The following is an 11,845-nucleotide window of genomic DNA, read 5'->3' as shown; positions in this document are numbered from 1 at the left end:
CGATATGGTTATGATGGACGACATGGTGGAAGGCTCCTGAAGTTTTGACCATCTGGGGTTCGTTAACGTGCACCTAAATTTAAGCAAATTGTTGTCTCTAGCATTTCAGGATTTGATCCAGCGACTTCGGCTCACCAGTCGAGCACTCACTACAGACAACCGTGACAGATGCTGTCAGCGGAGGCATAAGGTTCCCTAGCTACGAAGAAGGGAGAGGCACATAAAAGGTAGGCAAGGGGGTAAACCTGGATGGGACAGGCCGGCCACAGAGCCTTGACAAAAGAAAAAGTAGACAGAAAGATGAATAACAGCAGGAGTTCACAAGCCCCCATAGTACCTATTGAGAAATCCGCAAAACTCGATCCCATAAATCGAGGCTCAAGATAGGCTCACGCACTCAGTAGGGGTACCTATACACCTGTGTGTCTTGCCTATACATCATACTCTTGGTGATTGTGCCCAAGGGAACTACTGACTTAAGCATGTCATTTCGCAGATGAGTTTTTCTGCCTCGTACAAATGGGAAAGAGGAATCGTCCCAGAACATGGGCCGAAGTTTTCCCATAAGCATGGTTATCAAGCCATTCTTTGCTCTAATTAATATCATGGTATTTGATCGATCAAAGCGTCAATGCTCCGTCTACAGATGAAATATTCTGGAGCAAGGGGCGTCGCTAGACGGCCATCCTCGTTCGAGCGTTTTTAATCTCTTCGGGCCCCTGCTTTCTGAGCTTCTGCAGCGCTCCACCTATAGTAATATAATAGTAAATAGTACAAGATACGACGAAGGAAAACCAGGGATGAAAGGAAAGAAACGCTGCTCGAACAATGGAGCGACGCCAGTGTTCCGCAGGCCGAGAGAGTTGTTTCGAAAGCAACAGGACGGGAAGATGACGGTGAGAATGATCTGACGTGCAGAGGTCGGCGCGCGACTGCTAATTGCTGTAATTCGCGCTCGTTTAAGTGGATGATTACGGGGATGCCGTGTTCCCGAGGAGCGCGAGCAGGCGGACGATGCGCCGACGGTAGCTGCAGACGGCTCAGGCCAACTAGCGTATACCTTTCTCGCCTGCCTTCTCGGGAGACTGCTCTGTAGGGTACGGCCGCTGAATAACTGGACGTGGCCTCCTTAGCACTCACTTTATTTTTATCCTCAAGAATGTCATCGTATATGCCTCGTTGATGCTTATTTTTCTATAGCGCCCATCTCTAAGTCACGCATGCTCAGTGAAAGCGCGTCGACATTGCTCCAAATGGGACGCTGTCACTTATTCCCGGTCGAGATTCGATCCGGCAAACGAGCTCCAACTACTGCTGGTGGCAGCTAAAGACGTCCCCTTACGAGGCACTGCTCGGACTCGTGCTTTCGGCCGGGCTGCGTAGTGTGACAGCTGCGGCCGTGACAGGAGCTCTTCGAGAGCGGCGTGACAGTCCGCGGTAGCAGCCTGAAGTTTCCTTGTCCAATCAAAGGGAGGCAGCGCTCCCCGGCCTTTCAGATGGGGACGTTTCGTCTTCAGCTCGAGCTTCCGTTTCGATCGAGCCCGCTTCTCGACGTGTCTCGCCTAGTACGTGCGTACTGCTGCGTACTCCTCACAGCTACGGTTGTTTATGAATGACAGGTGACTGCTCTGTGGATGCGAGTTCACTTTCCTTCGTCGCAATACCGACCGTGCTTGGTGACACGTATAACTCCGGTAGCTTCAATGTCGATGGCCCCCGCTCTCGATTTTCGCGTCGGCAGTCTCAAAGGTCTAATGGGCGCTCTGATCGAGTGAAGGAAACTATGACTGCGTCTGTGCAGACAGCCGCCACCTTTCACTGGCTCTTCATGAGTAGCCATGCTGTTCAGCGAGTCCACTGAAGCGAAAATACCCTGAAGTGAGGTACGTTCACGCCCTGTCAGCAGTGTCACTGCACGACAGAAAATGATGGGCACGTTTCACTTGCATTTCATCTGAGAACTGTTGAGGGTGAATCACAATATTCAATGAGCTCGGATTCGCCGACACCTATGACACAGTGAAGATGGGGGCGTTCCTTTCGTCAAGCTAACACATTTTCCTACTTCGAAAGTCTTTCGGTTGGGTTGCAACACTGCTCTTTATTAAAGTGAAATAACAAACAATGATACCAAGAAACGTATAGGGGATGTTATTAGTAGTAATTTCAGTGTAAATGCCTTGAAAGCAAAGTGTTCCAAGAGAAAGCTTTGCCGCCTGCAAGGACCGAGCCTGTGACCTTCAATTAACGCTTCCAATACTCGAACTGAGTTAAGCGGTGGTCATCTCTGCATCCACTTTATAGGGTATATATTATTTAAACACTCTTCTTAAGCTTTGAGATGGTAGTACACTATAATTCACCTCGTCCATGCGACTCATCTTCACAGCTTTACTAAGAAGCCTTCGGTGAGGATGCTCCGGTATGTCGTGTCACTGCTTTTTATTAAGCACTCTTTGTCGAGCTTTCAGGTGGTGATACAGTCACCATCTTTTACATCCCCAATGTATCACGTGATAATGACTTCACTTTGGTAACACGCTTGACATAACGTGAGCAGGACGAAGGTTTATTGCAGCGTCCCCCTATCATGTCAAGGCAATGTATGGTGCAGGCTTAGCACCCTCCTCCTCTTACATTACTATAGAAAGAGATGGCAGCCCCCTTTCCATCTCTATGCGCATGCTATAGTGCACGGTATACGCTGGGCTAACCGCTGTCTTCCTATTTAGTGGAAAGTGTGTACTGGGATTCACCCAATTTCTGTAGCTTGTACGCGTTTATGATGACAGTTTTCTCATACGCCGCGTCGATTTTTGTGGGACATACCCGTTTGTCGGGCTTACCGCTACCTCCACTTTTATTGTAGCAGTCTTGAGTCGTGGGGTCTACCCAGTGTCGGCGGCTCATACCCACTGATGATGTCTACGAGCGTTACACCTGATCCCGGACATGAAAGTCTCGACCAAGGAGAGCGTCGCAGGTAATAGATACGCTTGCATAGGTCAAATAATGTTTCATAATTTCATTACGTTCATCTTGTATACAGTTAAAACTCAATCAGACGAAACCCAATTTTGTAAAGTCGTCGTTATAACGTATATGCCCCCAAAATAACCATAGGCTTCAGTGTTTTAATCAACCCGATTTAGCGAACTCTCTGGACCTCTAAACCTGTCGTGGTCACATTCAGATGCTCGGGCAGTGTCCATGATGCGCGTACGATTGCGTGGCCAGAAGGCATACCTTTTGAGATGGGGTGGGCGTTCAACTAAGCTTTGATGTTCGTGTGAACGTTTTTTGCCTGTGTGCGCATGTATATACAGATTCGCACAAGTTAAATGTTTCGGGTTCATGCGGGTGAATGCTGAAACTCTCAGACCTGCCCTCGCCCTCCCACACACACCTATCACGACTTTGGACCCGTGTGCAGTGCCAGTGCACGTTGAAGAATGGGACGTAGTATAAATTATCTGCAGCCCTTCACAACGGCGTATCTCATAATATGAGTAAATATAGAACTTTATAGCCAATCAGGTGCACCAACCAATAGTCTTAAATATTTCTAAGAGCATCGGCTTACCTGAGAATTTCGTCCTGTTCTCATGTCCTATTATTTTAGACCGTGACGGCGGTTGGTTACGACGGTTCGTAAGTATTACCTGTCTCCACCACAAGGTGCCGGTTAAAGGACAGCTCAATCCAGATGAGATCGAGATGATACCGCTCCCACAAACACAAACTATAACGCCATCGGAACCCCTCGGAACCTTATTTCTACCATGACAGAACTAACCCGTGCCGATGCTACTCCTTGCACCAGCGCCCGACTGACTCGTTCTCTAACCGTGCACTTTTCTCCACTTTCATGAACTTACAGTGTTCTAGAAGTTTTCACTTTCACCCCTACGATGTCCTCTTTGAGGACGACACGACACCCGGGCAACGCGAAGCGCTCGCTACAGGCAGCTGGGATTCTCATCTGCTACAGAGGATCACATTCTCCACTCGGTATAGGATCATCCCATCATGCGCACTCTGCCCTGCGCCTCGTCCTCAACTCCATCGAGGTTGCACAACTGGCCGATAGCCTCTAGACCACGCCCACTCACCGTGAAGGTGAAGAACTTCAATTTGGGCGTGCGTGTCATGCTGCCAGTCCGCTGTCATACTACCCCCCCCCCAAACACACCTGCCTCTCACTCCCCTCTGATTCTTCCCCCACTCTTTTTCCCTCTTCTCCCCCAAGTGTCACGGTTGTTTTGTCCTCGTCTGAGAGACAGATACTGCGTCACTTAACACAACTCTTCAGGATCCTTCATTTGAAGAATATCTTCTCCAATCTTACACTATTCTGTCTGAGAATTCCCCAAACCGGCTGGCCTACCTAGAACACCCGATCCCTCCCTCTCTCAGTCTGAAGCCGCTCTTTCTGCCGTATCCCAGGACGACAAGTGAAAATTTATTCACCGGTCCACCCGGACAACAGCAGCAGCCAATGGGGCCCTGGTATGAGGGCTCCAGCCTCTGGGACTTCACCACCTAAACAAGAAATGGTGTAGAGACACGACCACCACCACTACCACTACAAACATGATAGCGTTAAACAGCTTGTTTCCCAGAAATTTCGGAGTCGCTGTCGGCTTCATTAGTTGTGAGCGAAAAAATCATCTTGTGCGCAGTGACCTACAATTCGAGAAAAAATTCTAATGAAATAGTTAATAACAATTTCCGGGCTCGAGTGAGGACTAAACCTAGGCCTATAGCGTCACAAGCAGGTGGTCTACTCATAGCCACGTGTCAGCTTGGAAATGCCGTGAAATTAACTTGCGTGCTTTAGAAACATACTTGTCCTCTATGCAAGCTTCGCAAGACAAGTAATACCGCAGTAATATTGTGTGGTACATGCGTATATCGGTTGAGAGAATACGTGGGTATTATAACGACTTCATGGTTTAAAGCCAGCCACCCATTGGAAAAGGCACACACGTTGCTGCGTGTATTCCCTTAAGACCACGCAATGGGTGCATATCATGTTCGAAAACGTTTCACGTGCACGATAGCTCTAAGCTTAAAGCATGCTATCTATCACACAGAACGCAGCCATATCCGAAAGAGTCACTGACACAAAACACTTTCAACTGTATTGATTACATTGTAGTAACCCGTAATTTAAACTTCTTGACTAACATCGTATGTTAACAAGTAATGCAAAGTAAGCTGCTTCACGGTATTGGTCTATTGGGAGGCTGGACGCCAGGACGCATGGGTGTGATTCGCAGCCTTGTCGGCTGCATTTCGATAGGGACAAAGAGCAAGACCACCCGATTACTGCGGAATTTGAATCGCATCAGTGAACCTTAACTATTCATAATAAGTGTGAACTTCCCCACTGCGGCATGTCTCACGATCACAAGATATTTGATTTGTGGGGTTTAACGTCCCAAAACCACCATATGATTATGAGAGACGCCGTAGTGGAGGGCTCCGGAAATTTTGACCACCTGGGGTTCTTTAACGTGCACCCAAATCTGAGCACACGGGCCTACAACATTTCCGCCTCCATCGGAAATGCAGCCGCCGCAGCCGGGATTTGAACCCGCGACCTGCGGGTCAGCAGCCGAGTACCTTAGCCACTAGACCACCGCGGCGGGGCACGATCACAAGATATACTCGGCTCATAAAATGTTAATATTACTTTTGTGAATCACCCCTATCGCTGTCGATCCGACGCTTTCAACACGAAAGTCCACTTTGTTTGTTTGTTTGTAGCCTAGAATCCATGGCTCACACCCACTTTGGGGGATTGGCCAAGAGAACACATAGTCTCATATGGACGATAACTGCACTATTGCTTACAACGAAACAAAGTCCACTTTCCGCAGCATGCGTCTTCTTTTTCTAAACGCATGTCATAGACGAATACGATTCCCACTGATTTTCCTTCCTTCGCACGCGCCATCAAACATGCCAACAAAGAAGAAGAAGAAGAACGGCGATCGGGGCGGTAAGGAGCCCTTGGACGAGCAACCACTTTTCAACCTATAACAGAAAATCTCCCGGGGGCACGGCTACGTGCATAAAAGCGTGTCTCAAGGACAGTGGTAAACGTTGCGAAATGCAAGGATCTGCTTTTAGATCAGAGATATTCTGTTAAAACGAATTCCGCGATTTATCAGGGCTGCCACTCCTAAGCCTAGGGTTAAACCCACCGTCAAGAAACAATTTCTTGGGACGATAATTCCTTGGGCATTGGAGTCTCTTCACATATTTAAAACATCAAGGTAAATACCTCTCATGGTTGGAATTTCTTTCATGCGAAGCACTCGACATGAGGCTGATTACGCCACATCTGTTTTTTTAGCCAAACGTTCTGATAAGTGGATAAACGTCTGCGTGTAATTTGTTTGGTTGCATGCATATCATTGGCTCACAAGGGTATTCAATTATGCAGTCATGCTTTAAGGGCAGCTTAGCATCCAACTTCACAAAATCGGGTTTCATCTGATTGAGTTTTAACTGTGATTGGAGGAAATACACAGAGCATACGTCACAAGTGCTCCAACACATACATAAAAAATCTAATAAAGATATACTGCACATTGCGGCAAAATTATTCAAATTAACTTGAACTCGTCCCGTCTTTCTGCGCTCTACTCTTATTTTTGGACACTGTACCAACTCTCCCAGCATTGCATTCTATTAAGCTGCCATGTATATTAGACCATGATTTGCGATAAGTATACAACGTGTTTGCTGGCTGAGGCTTCTTTCAGCATTTTTGACAGTGTTTGCGTTAAAATCACAAATGGTATATATTTTTAGTGTTAAACAGATGCAAATTGCATTATAAAATTTGCCGCCAGTATTGGTGCACACCTAATGGTGTCGATTCCCGGCCAAGGCAGTCGCACTTGAAGAGAGCGAAATGTAAAGAACATCTTTGTACTAAGATGCCCTTACCGAAGCCCAGGTGTAGTGCCCACATTACTGTGTGTCACATAATTATATCGTCACCTTAGCCCGCAAAACACGACAAACTATTACCAACTAAAGGCAGCGGACAAAAAGGTTATGTTCAAGTTAATGTTTTACTAATTATTGTTTGAATTAAGTTCTAAACAACGTTGTCTACCAAAGAAAAACGAGCCTTAAAAATTGTTATTTGGTATGGAAATTTCCAGCACATTCTACCCATTCTGGGAAATAATCTTTAGTGAAGCAGCGCCTTAAGCGCTTTCTTTCAAGCTCTTTCACGAAGAGTATTGTACCTTGGCCCATGTAGTATGCCTTAGCAGGCTAATTATAACTTCTTCATTCTCTGCTAGACATGCAGCATTCCAAATTGAGCCTTGCACAAACAAGCCTCCAAATTGTGATTACATGGGCCGATTTCTTTCGCATACGTTACTTTCAATGCTTACGTAGTTGGTATGCCTTGGATTTTTGTTATGTGCGCTAATTTATCCCAACCACTTACACACGATCACCTAGCCACAAAATAACTTAAGTTACTCCTTTGTGCTCTACTGTAAAGTTCACTGTCAAACGTTTCACTGGAACGCTCACAATCCACCCCTAACAAGGCTTCAGTTTGTTAACGGTCATTGCGCGACTTGAACATGTACCTGTAAACGTAAATAAATGACGCGAGTTCAAAAGTATTTCGGTTTTTCGTTTTGTCGTGCTGGATGACCTCGCGTAATGTATAGGACGCTGGTGTCACTCGTGGCGGTGGCTGCCTCATTTGGGGCGAAGTGCCTAAACACTCGTCCACATATATTTAGGGGCGCATTGAAGCGGACGAAATTCTCGGAAGTCATTGACGGTGGTTCTATCATCCTATGCCGCTTCCTATCAAAGAACAACGAGCTTGTGCTTTGTAAAGCAGCTATATGAATTCTATGGTCTCAAAGCACCAACGGCGGTTAATATTAAAGACATTATTCATACCTTTCTTGGCTTAAGAAGTAAGCGTGTGCTTCAATATCAGCGACTGCCATTGCCTGCCCTGTGTGCTGCATACTTCCTTTTACTAATCCTCAGCTACTGTCGGGACACCTGTGCGTTCGAGTGGCGATAACCAACGCAGTAGTCACTACGGCGGACGAACTGCACAAGAGGTCAGGTGACTCACCACCTCAGGTGAGCCTGCTCCCTGCAAGATGTCACTTTATTTCTTTGCCCTGTCAGTTGTTCACTCTCAAGGTCAGATAGCTAATGCTGCTTCCATGTCTGCTTCCTCTTCTGAGTAGGTGGAGGATGTGACTAGTGCTCTAGCTATTACCATTCCAAATTACTCATATATCAGTGACTCTAAAACTGCCATCAACAATTCAGGGAATAGCTTGTCCAAAGCAGCCCTCTCTTTCCTCTTCGTCCATCCCCAGTAACGATATACCAATATATTATGGACTCCCGCGCACGCGGGTCTTGCCGAAACGAAGCTTTTTTTGCCGAAACGTTTAGCGCACAAAAACAAAGGTTTTCCTTTAGGAATGCAGTACCAGCCAAGCGAAGCAGCTACCCTGCTGGAAACACCTTGAGAAAGGCCGCAACTAGACCGCGAACCAGCATGGTCTAGTTTTGAAAGCCACGTGACATACAGACGCACGAATTCACAAGCTGATCATAACTACTATTCTTTTCCCATGAAGGCAACCCCGTCACTACGGCCCCCTGACCCGTGGCTCCAACTGCTGGGCAAGCAGCTGCCCACGCACGTTACGCTGTCTCCCAGCGACACAGTGGGGGTGCACAGCGCGGAGATGCTCGGCGAACTCGACGACTTGCTCAGAGACTACTCCCAGAGCGCGCCGACGCTGCTGGACGCCATAGCGTGGATCATTGTACAGACCTACCTGTGGGCTATGACCGGATGGCCGCGCACATCGTTCCGCAATCAAAGCAGCAGCGACAGAAACGTGTTGGCGCACGGGGCATGCCACCGCCTGGTCAACTCCCGCCTCGGATTGCTGCGCGCCGCTCCGCGTGTGGTGAAGCGGTACACCCGACAGGTGAGCGCGGACTCCGAAAAATTGAGCAAGCTTTTATTTGTTGCTCCCCTTTGAGGCCACAGGAGCCTTGCTGTCCGCAGCACGTAGCTTCGCTGGCAAAGTCCACGGTTTAAGATTACCCCACTTAGCTGTTTCACGGCTAAATGACTGCCATACGGTTTGACAATAAAACTTCTTTCGTATCGTTCTTCTGGTGGTCAGTTACATCTATTGGAATATTGGACTGTACGAAAAAGTCGCAAACTCGATCATTTCCCCATTAAAACACTGCCCACTCAGGGTTAGTGTATTGGCTATAGTAGGCGAGTAGGCATAACACATTCTATAATCCCAAGGGTGGTAAATTAAGTTTGCTCTAATGCTCCGAGTCATTCCACCATCACTTTCCGTTCCGAATTGCCTTGACAAAGTTCGACCAAAACCTTAATTCGTTCACACATCTACTCAGAAACCTTAGAATGTTGGTGCTCCAAATTTCCTGCTAATTCTTCTAACAGAACTCTTTCTTCAGAGGCTGCAGGATTTCATTCAGAAACACATGTAAACGGAAGGCCCACGCTGGCTGTACCTACTGTATAGGGCTTATTGTTTAACATGTACTTTCTGAGCGGTTTGTGACTCTCGGTAGCAGTTGAAAAAACTACCTAAATTTATCTGTCGATTAAATGACAACATGCATGGGGCATCCATGCTGCAGTTTCTACGACATGCTTATAATATGCTAAAACGTTCCCCACTGCGTTTCACGTTATAACACAAAGACATGCAATATGAGATTGTGCGATAAAGGTGTCTTCACCTTGTTATCATACTTTATTTTTTGTTTAGAGTAAAGCAGCGTATTAGAAAAGCCATTGTTATTCTATATGCTTTCCATTCATATGCTTATCCATCTCGCAATGGAACCCTGAAAAAGCACATGCGACTTCATATATGGAAACTGAGATCAGCATTGTGGTGTAAATGTTCAGTAGCTGCAGTAGGATACAGGGTGGCCGCTACATCAAAAGCTCTTAAGACCTCTCATTTCCCATAAACATTGTGTAAGGGAAACGCGTGCACACGCAGATGAAAGTCTTGATGTGAGATGCCTTTGAGCAAATTACCGGACCTTACGCTGAGCCGGTGTAACATAGCGAATGCTCCATATTCATGTCGACGAAAACGTATGCCCAATCTGGCATAAACTAAAGGCGAAAAAGAAATATGACGCAGGTCGTAATATATGGTTGCGGTAATCAATCGCCGCCTCGTCGGACTTCTAATCTTAACCTATCAACTCTTTTCTAGAGACGCGACTGTGATTACAGTGACGTATTAAGGTTAAATGACGGAAACAAAGAGAAACAGTGCAGCGCATTCTTTCGTGGCTTTATTTAGCCTCCCGTACGTCTGCGTTTTGTGTGCTGTTTCACAAGTTCTGAACTGACCAGCCATAAATTACAGTCCTCAGACTAGGCTTCTTCGTGCCTCACGCCACACCTCTGGCATTTCAGGTTCGCAAACAGCTGGCAGAAATGTTCCAAGCGCTCACCATAGCTGCTATGGAGTTGATACTGTACCTGCGCTGGGTCAGCGATGGCGCCAAGGAGGAGGCGGCCCGCAAGCTAGGCGCCATGACGCTTGACGTCTTCCCCATCATCGACTTCTTCCGAGACGAGGACCGGCAAGCGCTGTACGAGCCGTTCACTCCCAAGGACGAATCGTCCAGCTTCCTCGTGCGATTCATCGAGGCGAGCGCCGTGTTGCGAGGTTTCGTGGGGACCGAGACGTACGAGAGCGTCTACCGGCGGCGCATCGGCGAGGGCGGCGCACCACTGTCGCTGTACGAGTACTACACGAACATCGTGCACGTCTCGCTAGACGCCCTCGAGAGGCCCATGTTCACCCTGGACGGCACCCACGCTATGAACTACGCTGGCCTCGGGTCCTACGTCGCCCGCGAGGTGATCCGCTCGTTCGACCCCATCGGGAGCGCAGTCGATTCGACGGGCGCCCAGCTGGTCTGGTGGGGTCCCAGCACGTCGGGCGAACACAGGAGCCGGTTGTCGTGTCTGTAAAACACGACGTGAGAAGTCGACGCCGCGAAAGCTACTCCGTCGTCGTTCGACATGTTTCCCCACGTGCCAGCGTTAGAGACGGCCTTCCGAGCGTACAAGTCCGCCTCGCGGAAGAACAAAACGACCGACGGCCTCCAACTGGCCTTCCTCGGGCATCTGCTGGGCGATCAGGTCTTCTTCCTCACGGACTGTCACGTGCTATGCGCCGCCGCCGACGAGGAGGAGGCACGAGACGCCGCGCAGGCCTGTAACGTGCCGCTGGCCAACCTGCCGGCGTTCGCAGACGCCTTCCGCTGCCCCGTCGGCTCGTGCATGAACCCGGCTTCCAAGTGCACCTTCTTCGACGAAGGCAGCCGTGGGGCTTTAGGCTGAGCCGCATGCCGCGCTTTTCGCCATTTTTAACCGCCGACGTGTTTCTCGTCGTGTCGACTCTCTCTTCTTGCTTTTCATGTGTGGACATTCGAACTCGTGACACTGCTAATACGTTAAGTCAGCTGCCTTGCAGCAGTGTATACGTGACGCGCGCCTGTGTATATGATGTGGAAACTTTGCGTGATGAACCGTTTTGTGCTCTATTTAAACACTGCGATTTACTTCACGGGTCGCACTTATTTCTTGCGTGCGACATTGGGAGATGCGACCAAATAGCTTCTTTAGTGTAACTTAAACGCTATAGGTGCTTGTCAACATCATATCTCGCTTAGCTTTTAACCGAAATGCTTAGGTTTTAACAAAGTACAGGTAAAACAAAGCTTGTGAGCTTCTCAC

General features: G+C 48.1%; 2 protein-coding genes across 2 annotated transcripts; both read left to right on the top strand.

Annotated features, from left to right (window-relative positions):
- Nucleotides 1-800: 800 nt before the first annotated feature.
- On the top strand, nucleotides 801-11,077 carry LOC142803056 (neprilysin-2-like). Its single transcript, XM_075888166.1, has 4 exons — nucleotides 801-896; nucleotides 8,047-8,145; nucleotides 8,658-9,017; nucleotides 10,514-11,077. Exons 1-4 carry the CDS (start codon nucleotides 801-803, stop codon nucleotides 11,075-11,077), a joined length of 1,119 nt encoding a protein of 372 aa, XP_075744281.1.
- Nucleotides 11,078-11,128: 51 nt separating this feature from the next.
- Nucleotides 11,129-11,449, top strand: LOC119171654 (neprilysin-1). The gene has a single exon (XM_037422481.2). It carries the CDS (start codon nucleotides 11,129-11,131, stop codon nucleotides 11,447-11,449), a length of 321 nt encoding a protein of 106 aa, XP_037278378.2.
- Nucleotides 11,450-11,845: the final 396 nt, after the last annotated feature.

Source organism: Rhipicephalus microplus, chromosome 3, assembly GCF_043290135.1.
Source record: "Rhipicephalus microplus isolate Deutch F79 chromosome 3, USDA_Rmic, whole genome shotgun sequence".
Taxonomy (NCBI): Eukaryota; Metazoa; Arthropoda; class Arachnida; order Ixodida; family Ixodidae; genus Rhipicephalus; species Rhipicephalus microplus.
The sequence above is the reverse complement of the archived record's forward strand: the minus strand, read 5'-3'. Positions and strand labels throughout refer to the sequence as shown.

What these genes read in the sequence shown, in the direction of transcription:
- LOC142803056 (XM_075888166.1), top strand. Translation starts at nt 801, where the DNA reads ATGAAAGGAAAGAAACGCTGCTCGAACAATGGAGCGACGCCAGTGTTC. An exon ending in AACAGGACGGGAAGATGACG is followed by an intron (nt 897 to 8,046) that starts GTGAGAATGATC and finishes ACTAATCCTCAG; the next exon opens with CTACTGTCGGGACACCTGTG. An exon ending in CAGGTGACTCACCACCTCAG is followed by an intron (nt 8,146 to 8,657) that starts GTGAGCCTGCTC and finishes TTTCCCATGAAG; the next exon opens with GCAACCCCGTCACTACGGCC.
- LOC119171654 (XM_037422481.2), top strand. Translation starts at nt 11,129, where the DNA reads ATGTTTCCCCACGTGCCAGCGTTAGAGACGGCCTTCCGAGCGTACAAG.